Below are 16,819 nucleotides of genomic sequence, written 5' to 3'. Positions count from 1 at the left end.
GGGGGGGGTGCGGGGGGGGTTGAAGGGGAAAGGTGGAGCATGAATCATGTAACCATGTTAAAAATGAATATTAATAAATGTTAAAAAAAAAAAAAGATCAATGAATCATGTACAGCTATTAATCCAGAAGCCAGACAGGGCTAGGGATACAAATACAGAGAATCAAACTATATTTTTCATATTTTCAAGCAGCTTATATTCAGAAAAGCATCTAGCCACACATGCAAAACTTACTTGGACAGAAAGTACATTTCTCAGAGTGTCCAGGGAAAACACACCATGTTCCTTGTGGGTAGAAAACAGGATGAAACTATGAGGAGAGAGTTCATGCCTAGAATGAAAGAAACAGAGACTGAACTTGAAACCTTTTTTTCATGACCCAGTAGATCTATATTCATGACTCCTAAGCAGGATCAGTGTTAGAGAGAAGAGGCTTGGGCTTTGTAAGTTAAGATAAAACCTTCATATCCCAAAGGTTTTTCCCCACTTATGGCCCAACTTGGGAAGAAGGAAGTACTTAAAGATCTTACCAGAATTCAGAGGGAGTAGAATCTACTTTCAGTAGCATCCCCAAAAGTGGCTTTGCTAAGATGAGAGAGCATCTATCTGGGGCCAAGTCCATACCAGATAACAGACTGTGTGTATTCTGCTGGTTCAGTTGAAGATCATGGCCTAGGCTAGGAAATTAATAGAGGGGAGAAAATTGTCTAAATCCTATCATATTCCATCAGAACCTACCCTTAGTTTACACAGGACTAAATGAAGGCAATTAAAATATTTCAGGGATGATTTCATCCAAATTTTTTAGAGGAAATTATTTGAGTTCTCCTTTGGTCAGTGATTGAAGCCCCTGCTGCCCCTGTTTACTCCATTTCACCTGAAAATGTTGGGCAGGAGACCCTCCTTTTTCACCTGCCACTTGATGAGATTTTTGTCATTGACGAGGGCAAAGAAGGTTTGTGGAGAGATCCAGCACAGCGCACTGACTCGGCCAGGGCCCTGGTATAGATTACAAGATGAGCTTGATATCTTGAGTCCCAAACCGGGCTCCCCAGTCGCCCTCCCTTTCAAACATAGGCACAACTTCTACTCCTAGGGCATACTTAAGCCCCAGGATGGGCCCCCACAAAACAGATGCCACTCCTACTCACCTGAGCTCTGGCTACAGCTTTGGCATCCTGCCATAGGATTAGTTCCCCAGCCTGGCTGCCAGACACTGCCAGAGAACCATCGGGAGCCCAGGCCACAGCAGTAATGGCTGTGGGCCTTTCACCAGCACCCGTGTCATCTGGAGAGGAAGCACAAGACACAACTGACTACAGAAGAATCAACACAGAGCGAGGTAACATACTAATGTGCAATAATATACTGTCAGGGTTCTAGTTGAGTGTTTGCTGGGGAGTGTCTGTAGTGTCCAAATGTAACAATTAACAAGCACATAAATAGTATGTGGAGACGTATATGGGGGGCCAGAGTTGGAGTGAGAGAAATGATCCAAGCTTTCCTCCTAGTCACGAGCTCCCACCTGACTCCCAGCTCCACATTTACCTTCTTTTGGCACTTGCCAGAGCCTCACTGAGCCATCTTTGGAGGCGGTCAGCAGAAGACCCAAGGTCTCTGAGGCTGCAGCAGAAATGACTGAACCACTATGTCCTAGAAGAGTATGTGTCTGACACACCTAGAGGGGAAGCAGAGATGGCAAGTATGGTTGAAGCTTTATCTTCTCCCTTTCCCTCAGCCCCCACTGGGGACTCACCAGTAGTGGATGCCACAGCCGTGTGGCCCCATCCAGTCCAGCAGTTACTACCAAGAGCTCTGACCCGGGCTGTCCAGCTGATGAGAAGAGATGGGAGATGATTGAAGGAGGTTAGACAAAGAACCAAAGAAAAGAACAGAGACGGAGGGAGGGAGTTCTGTTACCTGTACGAGGCTCCTGGGTGGCCACACAGTGGCTGATGGGTCCAGAGTGGGCAGGAATACTCGTCAGCTCCACACCACGGAGGTCCCACACTTTTAGGACTCCATCTCGGTCCACAGATACCACGTGCTCCTCCTGCTCCACCCAAACATCAAAATCATGGTTATGGTGAGGGTAGGTAAGTGTGGATTTTGCCATAGCTTGTCTCATCACTCACACACCCATTCCAGCAGGAGAGGGTAAATAGGTAACTGTTCAATTTAAATGGTTTAGAATGAGTAATCAATTCTAGGGAGGTAGTTAAGTGGCTCAGCATAACAATTCTGTAATCAGCTCACATCTGATGTATCCCCTTCCTCCTAGAAAGCATCCCTTGCCCCTTTTTACCAGACCCTTCACTCCTACCTCCCTACCCATACAAAGCAGCTCTGAGAGAGCACGGAGAATCTTTCTTTATATCTCCAGTGTTTAGCCTAGGGCCCAACACGTAGTAGGTGTTTTAACAAATGCTTACTGACTGACTAACCAACCCCCTTGAAACCTGTACAACTGAGACAAAATATTCAAGTCATTTGATTGTCTCAATTCTACCTTAGCATATTCGACCATCCAAATCTAGGGTCTTAAAGAGTATAACTCATCCACCCTCCCCATACTCATTTCCCCATCAGGAAGCCCAGCACCCCCATTCCTTTCTTACCACAGCCAGCACAGCGCTCACTGCATTCTGATGACCCAGAAACTGGCCAAGCTGCTGGCCGGATATGGGGTCCCACAGCCGTACAGAACCATCATTGGAGCAGGAGAGCTGCAAGTTAAGAGGTCACAGATGAAGGACATTCAGTCCTTTGATTTCGTGTGGCAGTGGCTATATAGAAGACAAGGCTGGAGGTGCAGGCTGTCTTCACCCCTTTTCAAGTGCCATTCTGATTTGGCAGGATACTAGGGGATGTCTGCCTGCCCAGCCATCCATCTGTGTGATAAAGGGCTAGCTAAAAACAAAATGGGGCTGCTCATTAAGCAGGGAATGAACAAACTAGGACATGTGAATGTAATGGACTAATACTGTGCCATATAAACCACAGACATGAGGAATCTGGAGAAACAGGAAGATTAATGTGAACTGAGAGAGTGAAGCCAATAGAAGTAGGAAAGCCAGACAGTCGTCCCTCACTATATTGCAGTTCACTTATTATGGCTTCACTGTATCATGGATTAAAAAAATATCTAATTCTGTATCATGGAGTTATACTTATCGTGGCACAGTATTGGCTGATGGAATGAAAGGTGACCAATCACAGCACTGTGTTCTGTATCCTGGGCACTGACTGGCTCAGTGACTTTAGGTTACTAAGAGTGTGGAAAAGGTAACACTGTAATAACCATCGTTGGCCCTGGGTGAAAAGGTGGACACACACTTCCCCCTCCTTTCCTTTGATAAGTGTGTAATATCTGGTATAAAGGGTTGTATATGTGGTCCAACACTAACACTTTCTTACTCTCTTCCTAACTTTCCTGCCAAGAGTAACCCCATCCTACCAGTCACCCCATCTCACAAACTAGGTGTCATCCTAGACTCCTCACTTTCTCTCATTCCCCATAGTTACACTAAAGCCTGTTGATTTTACCTTCATAATATCTCTCACAAATGCCCCCCTTCTATGGACATGGCTACCATTGCTCTAGTGCAGGCTCATATCACCCCATATTTAGACTAACACTATCTTCCTTAAGTCTCTTTGGCTTCAGCCCATCTTCCTATGACCTGTCAAATTGATCTTTCTAAAGTCCAGGGCTGACCATGTCACTCCCCCTCTATTCAGTAAATTCTTGATATTTACTCATTTTCAGTTGTCTGACTCTATGACTCCATTTAGGCTTTTCTTAGCAGAAACAGGAGTGGTTTGCTATTTCCTTCTCCAGCTCATTTTACAGATGAGGAAACTGAGATAAACAGAGTTAAGTGACATGTAGAGGGGGTCATCCAGCTAGTAAATGTCTTTGAATTCAGAGAAGATGAGTTTCACTGACTCTAGGCCCTGCATTCTTATCCAATGTGCCTCCTGGTTGCCCTCAAACACTGGTGGCTCTGTGTCACTTCCAAGACTAAATATAATATCCTTTGGCTTTTAAATAGCGTCATAATCTGGCTCCCTTCTGTCTTTCCAGTTTCTTTACACCTTACCACCTACCATGTATTCTTTGATCCAACGACACTGGCTTATTTATGTTCTTGAGCAAGATGTTCTCATTTCCCAACTCAAGGCATCTTTAATCCATGTCCCCATGGCCAGAATTCTTTATTTTCATCTACTGCCTTCCTTCAAGTCCCATCTAAAATCTCATCTTATACAAGAAGCCTTTCCTGATCTCTGTGATGCTACGGTCTCCATTTTGTCCTGTCTATATTTTGTTTGTGCATTGTTGTGTGTTGTCTCTCCCACTAAACTACAAGCTCTTTGATATGTAAGGGGAAAAAAGGGTTTTATGGGTTCAATATATTAAAAGATGGTCGCCAGAGGACTGAACTATTATCAATCCTCAATTAAGAACAATCTCAAGTCAAAATTGACTTTTATGGAAGTTTATTTACAATTAAGAAGAGAGAGAAGAAATAAGGAAATAAGAATCTAACCCAGTAGGTAATTTATTACGATCCTCTAATTAATCCAGGTAGAGCTTAACCCTCAGCCAAGAGTTAGAGGGCCAGAGGCCCAGAGGTGAATGGAGCAAAACTGCATTCACAGAGTTTACTAAAAGAAATTTCTTAAGAGAAGTTCAGGATGATTCAGTCAGTCTTTAAACTCACCACGTGGAATTCAAAGAAGATATTTAAAGCAGTCTCACCAGGGTCTCAGTGTTCCAAAACTCCTCCACAAACCAGAAGAGGTCTCTCACCAGATGCCCTCTTCAACTGAAGACCTCTCACTCACTCAACTCCCTCTTTTTAAAGGGGTCACTTATGCATCACTTCCTGTGCCTTTCTCCTAATTTGCATGTCCAGATACAATAGATGCTTCTCATAGTACTGCCAAAATGGATGTTCCACATCTCTAACTTAATATGTAAAGCTCATTATATTTTCCCCAGAACTCTCTTCCAAACTTCCCAATTACTATTGAGAATACTATTATCTGTAAGTCTTCCAGATACTCAAACTCAGTGCTGCCCTTGACTTCCCACCCTACACATCCAATCAGTTGCCAAATCTGGCAACCTCTACCTTCACAACATTTCTCACATAGACTATATTCTCTCCACTCACAAAGCCATCATCCTAGTTGTAATGAATGAAGTTCAAGGGCCTTAGGCTGGTAATAAGGCTAGCAGGAGGATGGTGCTATTTGAAAGGATGGTATGAGCTGTACCCAGGCTGAGCTTGAAACTTGTTATAAATATATCAAGGATCCCACCCAGGTAACTGAGTGTCAAGTGAAACTCTCACTGCTAGACACCAGGCTCCTTTAAGATATCAAATTACCAGCCCCTTCCCTGCTGAGGAAGCAGCTTCCTATTGGTGAATGGTAGGCTGACAGGAAGTGGATGTTGAACTTCCTGCCCTTCAGCAATGGAGTTTGTTCCAGCTGAAACTGCTCAGAACCCTCCCTGTTGCCTGTCCCTGCCTGGCCTGAGATAGTAGGCAAATAGCCACAGAGTTCTCAGGTTAAGGCTAAGGGGTTTATTGATAACAGTGAAGGGAACAAGGCAGTGGAAAGAGGGTTAGGAAGTACTGAGGTCTAAGGGCGAAAGGTTTTTCTGACTCAGGTTGCTAATAGGTCTTGACTGGATGGTCTGAGTGATGCGGTCTCTGGATAATAAAGTTGATCTTTGTCTAAAGGTTTGCCAGTGGTGCTAATAGTATTGATAAGTTGTTCTGGAGGATTGGTTTAAACCCTATTCTAGGCCTAAGCTACCCACATTCTCACTCCCACCACCTGGGCCCCAGGAGGTAAGGGATAAGTGAGTGTTCAGGGGAGAAATCAGGGAAGAACAGAACCCAGCCCTGCTTTATATACCCTTGGCTCAACTGGAAGTTGGTGTTTTGCCCTTTGGCTCATGCCACCGTCAACATTCCATCCAGGGCAACTGACAGGTTGCCCCAGGCCAACATGGCAAAGTTAATAATCCTATATTACATAGTTCAGGCTTTCATTATCTCTCACCTGGACTATCACGATAGCTTCCTAATTGGTGTCTCAGCCTCAAGTCTCTCCCCACTCCAATCTTCTAGTTACCAGTGATTTTCCTCAAGTGCAGATCCAACCTCATTACCCCCTTAAAGTGACAAACCCCAAGGGTGCCCGATTACTTCTATGAACAAATATAAATGCCTCTGTTTGACATTTAAAGCATTTTCATTATCTGGCCCTAATCTACCTTTCCATCCTTCTTTAAAATTCCACTGTACATATTTTGTGGTCTAGCCATACCTACCAGCTTACTGTCCCCACCCCCCATAATGTTCCATCTCCAGTTTCTATATTTTTGTACTGACTTGCATCCCTTCCCACTCCCTGCCCCAGATATCAATGTCCACCCCCCCTCCCCAGGTCGTAGTTTATTTGCTCTTTTGTGTTCTGTATATACCTATATGTGCATATTCAATCTCCCCTATTAGAATGGGTTTTAGTCAATGACTAGAACAATGTCTGTTACATAGCAGGTGCCTAATAAATGCTTACTGGCCAGTTGGTTTTAACTGTCCTCTGTGACAAGGGAAAAAGCTCATGGTACGGAGTAGACTATCAGGATCTGACTAACATAAAAACAAAAATATCAATCAAAAAGGAAAAAAAATAGCTACCTAGAGATATGGGTAGGAACAAATGGATTCCCAGAAGAGTACTTTGATTATCGCAAGCATTGGGCCTGGAATCAGGAAGACTGAGTTAAAATCTATTCTTAAGACAAATACTACCTGTACAATTCTGGGCAAGTCACTTAATTGTTTGCCTCAGTTTCCTCAACTGTAAAATAGAGATAATAATAACATATACCCTGCAGGGTTGTTGAAAGGATCAAATGAAATAATATTTTTAAAAAACACAACATACTGCCTGATACATATGAATTTTTATTACTTTCTCTTCCTTCCCTTATTCAAAGAAGCCATGGGAGGCTCTAGACTTGGAGATAAGACTTTTGCGTTTCAGCCCTAGACCATCATCCATTTAGTGCCCACCATATATAAGACCTATAGCTAGTTACTCTATCTGAGCATGTCCTTCCGTTATGAACCCATGGGAGGTATAACTATTCATTGCTACTAAGCAATCTACAAATTTCGTGGAAAATGGCGGGAAATGATGGGCCAAGTTATGGAGAGAATGGCTGAAGAGGTTAGGGAGCTTGACATTTGTCCTACCAAAAAAGGATTTCCCACTTACTAGCATGGCATCCTTGGTCCAGGAACAACCAGTAACCCAGTCACGGTGACAATTGGGAAGGGAATGCACCACAATGGGAGCTTCTGGCATCCTTACATCCCAACACAAAAGGCTCTGTGAGAAAGAGAATTAGGATTAAGGTCCAAGTAAGAACAAAGGGACAGGTGTGCTAAGATTAGATAAGAAACAGCCAAAAGAATAAGGCAGATATAGTGTGGAAGGAAAGAAAGTAAACCAAATCAGATATTCAGGACTGATAGCACCCAAACTACATAGAATAATCAAAACAGGGCAACAGATTAGATATAGATATTACATATTAGATATAAATGTAGATATAGATATAGATATGTAGATCAATATCAAATGGACTTCTCTAAAGTATCTGAGATTTGAGAGAAAATAAATTAAACATGAGAGCTTGGGAAATCATTCTATTCTAGAAGTACTTGTTTCCATTTTGGAATAATCTCTCTTAATATATATGTGTGAAATGTCCTTTAGTATCCCTCATTTTACAAGGGTCAAATATGCCATCTGAAAAAAAAAAGCCCTCCTTATTTTTGTTTTTCTTTTGTATTTTGATAAAAACTGAAGAAATTAGAGCAGTTAAACTTTAGCTTGGGAAAAATTTAGAACTAGTTTGTTTGGTGTTGGTGTTATGGAAACTCATGAGTAAGAGTTGAGGAACCTAATAATGTCAGCAGTCCACAATGGCCTAGTATGGCAGAGCAAGGGTCAATGGTAGAGAGGTCCAGATGCCATTCTTTTGAAACTTACCTGATCCCTGCTACCAGTGGCCAGGATGCCCCCATCAGGGCTGAAGCTGCAGCAGGTGACGGGGCCTGTGTGCCCACAGAGCTCTATACCAGGGTGAAGCTCTTTTGCCATCTCTGGCTGGGTCAGAAACTGTAGTGGCCACAACCGCACAGTAAAGTCCTCTGCAGTGGGCAACAGAAAGAGGATACAAACTCTTAGGAAAAGAGAATAGGGACAAAGAAAGACAACTGCGTGCTAAGTATCTAGGGACTGAGAAAAGATTTAAAGGTATAGGAATCAAGGATAATTCCTTCATCTATAGAAATTCCATCTATCTTTACAAATCCAATTCCTTCACAAAGCCTTCCCTAAACCTTTGGACAATAATAACCATTTCCCATATGACCTCCAGAAGTATTTTATGCCTCTTTACAGATGTATATAACAGGTATTATTCTGTATTATAGCTATCTGTGTTTATGTTGTATCTGACTGATAGGTCAGGAACTATGATTTATCCAAACTTTGTTCTCATCCAGAACCTTGCACAGTATTCTGCACTCAAAGGATGAAACTGAAATGAACTGAAAGTACATGAAAGGACAAAGTAGCCTGGAGTTCTGTGGAGGCAAGTGGTAAAGACACAGATATGCACTGTAGCTAGGCTTCGAGGTTCAAAGATAAGACACATCAAGTGTCATGTCCATGGAAGATATTTTATAGTATGTCAAATTAAGTGCTAAGAACACATTACAGGTAACATCTACCCTCTGATGTATTGAGGCTGTCCCACTTAACTTGATCTTCATAACGACTTGTCAGTTCTTTAGTCATTGACACTACAGTGACTTTCCAGAGTTTCTCCTCAAATGCTCAGTGCCAGCTCCCAATGTTATTTTGTTCTTAGCAGATGACAAAGCCTCTTCCTCCACTAAGATAAATAAGGCCCCGGGGCATGAAGTGCCTCTTGTACCTTCATCTTGATTGCAGTATCTCTCTTTCTACCCTCTTGCTTTAGAGGAAGAGCTCTCTTGCCTTCCCAAAGCTAACTAACCTCTTCCCATTAGTATAAGTCCACCTGATTTATGGGAACCAAGATTAAGTTTCCAGGATTGGACTGGCCCTCTTATCTATGACTATTCTAGATATCATATGCCTGGCCCATGACCATTTTCTCCCTTGATTCCTTTGGCATACCTGAGGCAGAGGCAAGGAGTTCCTGGGAAGTAGCCAAACCTAACACTGCCTTCTGGTGTGCAGGTAAGAGCCAGAGACGGTGTGGGGTTACATCTGCAAGCATCCAGCACTGAAGATTCCCATCTTCTCCACCACTCACCAAGACTTTGGGGTTCAACCAGGCCAGTGCAGACACTGCTGCATCTGACACTGGGCATTGACCTTCCTCAGTACCTGGACAAATAGAGAGCAGTTTAGAAGACCCAAAGCTTGACCTCTCCCTGGGCTCCTATGCCAAATAATTTCTGCCCTTTCTCCATTTATTTCTCTTGCTACCCCCAAATCCCAATACCTGAAGAGGTCTTGTAGATTCTGATACCATCTGTATGGTGACCAACGGCCACAAAAGCCCTATCTGGACTGATTGCCACAGACAAGGCAGGTGAGAGAGGCAAGGAACCCAAAATCCCCTTGGGCTGGCCCAAGGATCCTGACCACATCTGTACCTATAATCCAATATGAAAAGTAAAGCCAACAGATTATCCAATACATAGAGAAAGTTACTCTCCAAACATATATATCAGAGATTCTTCCTTTCAGAGGTCCTTAACACAAAAGCTCCCAAACACTGGGCACCCACTTAGAACAAACCCTGCCCTTGATCACAGATTTCTTTTCCTTTGAGTCACTTTCTCTAACACAGACACTCTCCCAAATCTGTCTGTCTCCCCAAAGGTCTTTCCCACTTGGTGTTACATCTCTACAGAGATTCTCCTTCTAAAATTCTATTTCCTCAATATAAAGGGAGACACAAAGATTCTACTTTACTTCTCCAATATCCTTAAGGCCCATAGAAAATTCAAATCCCTCTTGGGGGGTCTTTTCTCCCCAGCCCTCCATCTGAGCCATCCCTGGGCTGACCTTGCCATCCTCCCCAGCAGTCAGCAGCTGGCGGCCAGATTGCAGGAAGAGAGCAGAAGCAACATATCCCAGGTGGGCAGGGAAGGCAGCCAGTCGTGCTCCTTTCTGCCAAGCCCACAGTTCAACAGTGCCATCTAGATGGCTGGCAGCCAAGACTGTTCCAGAAGGAGCAAATGTCACGGCACAGACCGAGGACTCTGAGCCTCTGAGTTCCTATAAGGTTAGGAAGAAAGAGTGCATCATGGGAACAATTTCCACCTTACTCCTTAAATATACCAGGCCTTCAGATCCACTCTTCTCCACCCGTACTCGTTCTTCCTTCCCCTCCCTGGGTCCACAATGACTAATATTTTCTCACCGTGGTCACTGTGAGGCTGTCCAGTCGCAGAACACTAAGGTGCCCAGCCCAGTTTCCTGTGGTGATCACCTGCTCCTCAGGGTGAAAGGCAACACAATTCAAGGGCTTCTGTGACAAGTGCTGGGAGGCCAGCTTTCCATGGACTGTGTCCCACAGCTGTTCACAGGAAGATTAGGGATTAGGGATGATGCACTAGGCTCCGGGGCCCTCACTTCCAGACACATTTTATTAATTTGAGTGCTCAGAGGACCCAGAGGTCATTCCATCCAACCCCTTGTCTCCTTAAAATGCCACCCCCAACCCCTCACCCCCATCTAGTCAGCTGGCAGCCAGTCGGGTCTGACCAAGGAAAAGCAATCTATTCTGAACTGAAAGACCAACCCTGCAGGGCTATCTTCTAATCAATTTGTTATCCCCTATGACAACTAGATATTTTTCCACCTTTAACCCCAGATCCTCAATTTTACCTTCAGATGTCTATCCAGGGACACAGTGGCCAGTAGCCGGCGATCAGGGCTCAGGCAGCAGTCAGTGATTTGGAGCTGGTGGGCTTTGGTTTGGAACACTCTGAGCCCAAAAAACTCAAGTCAGTGCTGTGGATCTCCCCCCTCTCTCGCTGAGCTCTCTGGCTCTACTGCTTCTTCCCCCCCAAACCCTCCCACTATCAATCTTGAGGGGACTGCAGCTTGGACCTAGAGAAGGAAGGGCCAAAAGCTAGGGAGGGTTCTATTAGTAAGGACCAGCGGTGGTGTCTAGGCACACAGGAGGCCTTACCGCCAGCTGCCCTGGAGGTCCCAGAATTCCAGGAGACCATCTGAGGCTGCGAGGAAGAGAGTAGTATTCGAGGGGCAGAGACAAGATGAGATTCCATTACAGCCACTCACTATGGACTTCTCCTCCTGTAGATACACCAAAGTTCTGCTTGGCTCACCTTCTTTCTCTCACATTCCCAATTTCTGATCTCAACCAAAAAAAAGTATCTGAGATAGCTTGTTAACGCTGTACACTCCTAACCCAGGGCACTCTGAGCCCCTCTGAACTCAGATGCCTGGCCTAATAAAGGGATCCTCAGCTCAGTTGAGTCTTCTCTCTCTCTTTTATAAAAGCTCTTACCCTCTGTCTTAGAATCAGTTAAGTATCTGTTCTAAGGCAGAAGAACAGCAAGAGAGCTAGGCAATTGGGGTCTAGTGACTTGCCCAGGATCACACAGCCAGAAAGTATCTGAGGCTAGTTTTTGAACCCAGGTGTCTAGCTGACTCCAGGCTTAGAATTCTATCCACTATACTACCTAGCTTTCCCTCTTGGGTCTTCTTTTAAGTTGCAGGGGTCATGAAAACCTGAACTAGAGCCTTGGGACCTACCTACTGGCTAGTCTTCTCTCTCACTTACGTGAGCCCTTTAGTCTGGCCACCCAGATCTACTCATTGTCCTTTCAACATGTCATGGCCATTTCCACCCAAATGGGTGGAACTACCATACTAGAACTTCAAATACAGACCCATTGGCAGCTATATATGCTGCAATGTAATAGGCACCTGACAAACATCCACTCAAATTCATTTGAATCCTGAGGACCAGCCTAGCTAAGTTCAGAGCAGTTCATCACCAGAAGGCTGGCCAAAGAACAATGTGGTGATGGGCCATGACAACTCAGGAATACTATTTACAGGATTTTACTGAACCTGGGAATTTGGGGTGGGGAAAAGTGGAGAATTCATTTGGGAATGACAGTGATCTAAAAAAAAGAAAAAGGCATAAAAAACCACAAAGGCATAAAGTCAAATTATACATCCTTGCTATACTATCCTATAGTACTATTCATCATGTTTTTTGTGGTCCTACACTATTCTTCATAAGGCCCTGGAATGCAGGAACCATACCTTATTCTCCTTTGAATCTTTCTATGGTCTTTTTTTTTTTTTTAACCTTTACCTTCTGTCTTAGAATCAATACTGCATATCGGTTCCAAGGTAGAAAGAGTGGTAAGGGTTAGGCAATGAGGGTTAAATGACTTGCCCAGGGTCACATAGTTAGGAAGTGTCTGAAGCCAAATTTGAACCCAGGATCGTCTGTCTCTAGGCCTAACTCTCAATCTAATAAGTTATTTAGCTGCCCCTTCTGTACTCTTTTTTTTTTTTAAACCCTTAACTTCTGTGTATTGGCTTATAGGTGGAAGAGTGGTAAGGGTGGGCAATGGGGGTCAAGTGACTTGCCCAGGGTCACACAGCTGGGAAGTGTCTGAGGCCGGATTTGAACCTAGGACCTCCTGTCTCTAGGCCTGACTCTCAATCCACTGAGCTACCCAGCTGCCCCATTTCTGTACTCTTTTAAAAGTGTTTAACACTTATTTGACAATTGTTCAATCACTTTCACTGACTAATGAATTATTTTTAAAAGCCCTTCATCCCCTCGATTCTAGGGATGAATTTGGTTGTCATTTGGTCCATGGTCCATACAGGTAGCCTGTGAGGCCATCATCCTGAAGGACTCTTGCTATTCCTCCAGTTTCTAACTTCTTCCTCTCATGGTCCTCCTACCTGCCAAGTACATGTGTCCAGCAGATGAACAATCCCACTGGCAGTAGCCACAACTGCCCGCTGTCCGTTGGGGGAAAGACTCACAGCTGTAGGCATCGAGGGAGGTACCAGAGACAGGCTGGAACTACAAAGGAAGTGTGAGAGAAGAGGAGAAGAGAAAGAGGGGGAGGGAAGAGGAGAAAAGGAGAAAAGAAGGAAGGGAGGGAGGGAGGAAAGGAAGGGGGAGATTTAAGAAGGGAATGAGAGAGAATGGGGAGGCAGAGATGGGGAAGGGGAGGGAGAATGAGCAGAATGTGTGTCAGAATATACAGGTATACAGATATGGAAATTAATACATCTGTCTCTCCTCAGAGATTAGGGTTTGTCTGTCATCTATCACATAAATTTGTCAGTCCAGAGTACCCTCTTTTCCCATCTCTCATATGTATCTCAGTTATTCCTCCTCTTCCATCTACTGCGTGACTCTCAAGACCCCTGTCACTCTCCTTTTCCCATTCTACCCACTTCCCCAGTGGGTGAGGAAGGGGCCTTCCCTACCTTCCTTCTACCATTGCCTCTCTCTCCATGAATCATCAGTTGAATTCTGAGGCCTTTGGCTGTGCCACCCCCCTTTTAAAATCACAGCCACCATTGTCTCTCTCTGTGCCTCCCTCACCAAATCACCCATCCATTCCTACCATCTTAAAAGACTCAGGCCCTGCCTCAAGTCCTCCCTCTCCAATATATCCTCTATAATGGGAGCATCCACATTGATGTCATTTGACACTCTCACTTCTAGGTTCTTTGCCTTTCTTAATTAACTTCACTCAATCCCCTGAAAAATAGACATTAGCCTAGCTCAGATTTGTTGTGAAGCTCAAATAAGATAAAAAATATAAAACCCTTTATCAATGTGAGGTTTCTTGTATGTATCTATTGATTTAAATGTTGTTGCTTCTGTTAGGATGGGAGTTCCTTGGAAAAGTAAGGAGAGGGAGGACAACTGTTTGCCTTCCTTTGTATCCCTGTCCTCAGGAAGCTGGCTGTCCTCCTCAATGGAAGCCCATGTTTGTTCCAAATCCATTAGCCACCAACATGACCATACCCTGTATTTCATTATTTGAGGCACTCTTGCAGTTCTCAGGTATCTCCAAGCATGACTGCTTCATTCGCCATTTCTTTCAATGAATCTATTCTCCATTCTCTACCTCTCCTATTTGATCCATACTGAATCATGTGCTGGCTATCCTGGGTTCCTTCTTCATCATAAACTCTATGACCAATTATTTCAGTTCTGTCCCATCCAGGACTCAAGCCTTCATATACCCCTGATCTTCTGCCAAGGCTACCCCTACCTCTGGTCTGCCCTCACCCTTCCAGGCCTGCTACTTGGATAAAACTGGCCCAGCAGAGACTCATGGAAGAGTAGGAGTGATACCTTTGTTGAGATCCTATGGTTTGGGGTTTATTAAGCCAGCGCAAGATGGGCTGGGAGGACCATCGCTGGGCCAGCTTTGGAACTTGCTGGCAGATAGGCGAATTAGAAGGCTGGTTGATTGCCTGCTGGGCCAGTAGTGCTGGGTACTGGGTGAGAAGCCTGGATTGCTGCTTCAGGAACGTGTAGAATGCAACAACATCTGTCCCAGAAGATACTGGCTCACTCGTGGGGATTGAAGATGCTATCCAAGGGAAAGGAAAGTCAAGGGAACAAGTATCCATTGGATAGTCACTTCCTCACCCCACTATATCCAGAACCAAAAGAAAAGAGCAGCAGGCCTAGACAACAAACTATATCAAAAAGGAAACAGGGGTCAATCCTCTGGAGAAGACTTCTTTGTGGTGCTGAGTTTTATCTGTAGAAAATAAACCCTATCTATCCTTCCCAGGAGTATCTTCAAGACCAGACGCCCTCCTCAATCCAACAATCAATGAATCAAACATTTGTTAAGCATCTACTAGGTGTCAGGCACTGTGTTAAGCACTAGGGATAAAAAGAGACCAAAAAAACCCAGTCCCTTTCCTCAAGGATCTCACTATCTTAAATGGCTCTTTTGAGGTGGGAGAGAGAAGATGGAAGATCTTGCTTTTTCCCATGGTCCCTAGGTCCAGATCTTGGGCCCTTTTATAGAAAGAAGCTACCCTTAACTTACCATATAGGGCATGGGCCTCTTGCAGTTGGGAGAGCAAGCCCAATTCTAGGTAGGTAGCCATAACATTGAGGTTGGTAAGCAGGGAAGCAAGCAGGGAATGGTTCCCACTCTGTACCTGAGGAGTGCCAAGCAAGATCAAGGTTAGATATACATAGCAGATAAAGAAGAGCAACATTTACTCAGCTGAGACCCTGACCCAGGAAAAAGTGATCAGAATGGTAAACCATAGGGTAGTACAAGGAAGAGAAGTGAAGTGAGTAGGGAGTTGAGGGGTTTGAGAGGATCCTAGGGAATCAAAGAAGGGGTAGAGGTTTATAGTGGGGTGAGGGGAATGACTTACCAGGTGGTAGGGCAGGTCATTCAGGGCCTCAGGGCGACAGTTATGGAAGGTACCCAAGGCTTCAGGATCACACATTTTCCAGAGCTGAACTGTAGGGGGAATGGGAGTGCATGGTGGGAACATCCAAGGAATTAAGATATAGGACAGGTACTGGAAACCAGTGCCTTGCATTGTTTCTCATCTCGCTAAACATGGAGCTCCTCCTTAGCAACCTCTGGACAATTTCCTTTGGGACCTGAGAAATCTGTCTACTCATTCAGATCCTAGAAAGAGGGATTTGATCTGAGGCCGCATGGGGTATATGATTTTCCCAGCTCTGATTGCTCCATTCTGATCACCTGCAATGAGGACATGTGCTTTGGTCTTCAGTCCAGGTCTCTTCCTATAGCGAAGCTCAACTGCTGAGCTTAGGGGCCCAGGAGGGAGGCGCAGCCGGGCTCCAGGAAGTTCCAGGGACCCCTCTCCCAACAATCTGGCCATAGCAAGGAATAGAGGTAGAAAAATAGTGAAGATTTTGACAAAGCCAAAGGAACCACCTGCACCACCTCACACTGTAGGGGACCTTATATAAAATTGAGTTTCACTCTGTCCTGGAATCGAGGGTTCAGAACTGGAGATAGAGTGATCTGCAAGGAAGCTCTTAGATGGGATGAGGAGCATGTGATACCCAGAGCAGTAGGCATGGTCTGATTGTCCATTTGGAACAGTGGTTCCCAAACTTTTTTGGCTTACCACCCCCTTTCCAGAAAAAATATTACTTAGCGCCCCCTGTCACATACTATCACCGCCCCCTTACAGTTATTCACTGCCCCCAAATGCACCTGTGGCCACCACTGCCCCTCTGGATCGCTGCAGCACCCACCAGGGGGTGGTGGCACCCACTTTGGGAATCACTGATTCGGAGCATCCATTACCTGCGCAGACTCTGGACGAGGTAGGTAAAGGGACCCAGAGGATAAGGGTCTCCTTTGTTTCTTGCAGCCAAAGCTTCTGCCCAATCTATAGTCTCCGAGGATAGTGCTCGCCACGTACTTATCACTCCATGAAGCTGGTCCACAGTTAGACCTACAATCCAGGTAACCTTGAACCTCTTGCCCCCAAGGTACCTCCTTTACTAATCCCATACAAGGTACCCCCCATTCTTCTATTACCAAGTCCTTCAGTGTCTCAAATTTCTTACCCAATCAAATCTCTTCTACAAAGAGAACCCTCCCCAAATGCCCAAAGAGATTACTCCCGTTTTGTAACATGTTACAGTTTCAAATTTCATTCTGGCCGTGCTCCTCCCCATCAC

General features: G+C 44.7%; 1 protein-coding gene across 1 annotated transcript in view; it reads right to left on the bottom strand.

Moving 5' to 3' along the window:
* Positions 1 to 16,819, bottom strand: part of TEP1 (telomerase associated protein 1) — a 61,078-nt gene that overhangs the window by 7,903 nt on the left and 36,356 nt on the right. Inside the window, exons 32-53 of the mRNA XM_044660097.1 lie at positions 16,440 to 16,590; positions 15,864 to 15,997; positions 15,526 to 15,614; positions 15,186 to 15,300; positions 14,474 to 14,714; positions 13,057 to 13,180; positions 11,294 to 11,418; positions 10,987 to 11,086; positions 10,520 to 10,675; positions 10,162 to 10,374; positions 9,593 to 9,746; positions 9,262 to 9,474; positions 8,086 to 8,246; positions 7,306 to 7,419; positions 2,619 to 2,726; positions 1,921 to 2,053; positions 1,757 to 1,833; positions 1,549 to 1,678; positions 1,152 to 1,288; positions 878 to 999; positions 531 to 677; positions 235 to 331 (exon numbers count right to left, since the gene is read on the bottom strand). Coding sequence (XP_044516032.1) covers positions 235 to 331; positions 531 to 677; positions 878 to 999; positions 1,152 to 1,288; positions 1,549 to 1,678; positions 1,757 to 1,833; positions 1,921 to 2,053; positions 2,619 to 2,726; positions 7,306 to 7,419; positions 8,086 to 8,246; positions 9,262 to 9,474; positions 9,593 to 9,746; positions 10,162 to 10,374; positions 10,520 to 10,675; positions 10,987 to 11,086; positions 11,294 to 11,418; positions 13,057 to 13,180; positions 14,474 to 14,714; positions 15,186 to 15,300; positions 15,526 to 15,614; positions 15,864 to 15,997; positions 16,440 to 16,590 — 3,041 coding nt within the window. The remainder of the gene's footprint in view (positions 1 to 234; positions 332 to 530; positions 678 to 877; positions 1,000 to 1,151; positions 1,289 to 1,548; positions 1,679 to 1,756; positions 1,834 to 1,920; positions 2,054 to 2,618; positions 2,727 to 7,305; positions 7,420 to 8,085; positions 8,247 to 9,261; positions 9,475 to 9,592; positions 9,747 to 10,161; positions 10,375 to 10,519; positions 10,676 to 10,986; positions 11,087 to 11,293; positions 11,419 to 13,056; positions 13,181 to 14,473; positions 14,715 to 15,185; positions 15,301 to 15,525; positions 15,615 to 15,863; positions 15,998 to 16,439; positions 16,591 to 16,819) is intronic.

The sequence above is a fragment of the Gracilinanus agilis genome, chromosome 2, assembly GCF_016433145.1.
Source record: "Gracilinanus agilis isolate LMUSP501 chromosome 2, AgileGrace, whole genome shotgun sequence".
Taxonomy (NCBI): Eukaryota; Metazoa; Chordata; class Mammalia; order Didelphimorphia; family Didelphidae; genus Gracilinanus; species Gracilinanus agilis.
This window is presented reverse-complemented; position numbering and strand designations above follow the sequence as displayed.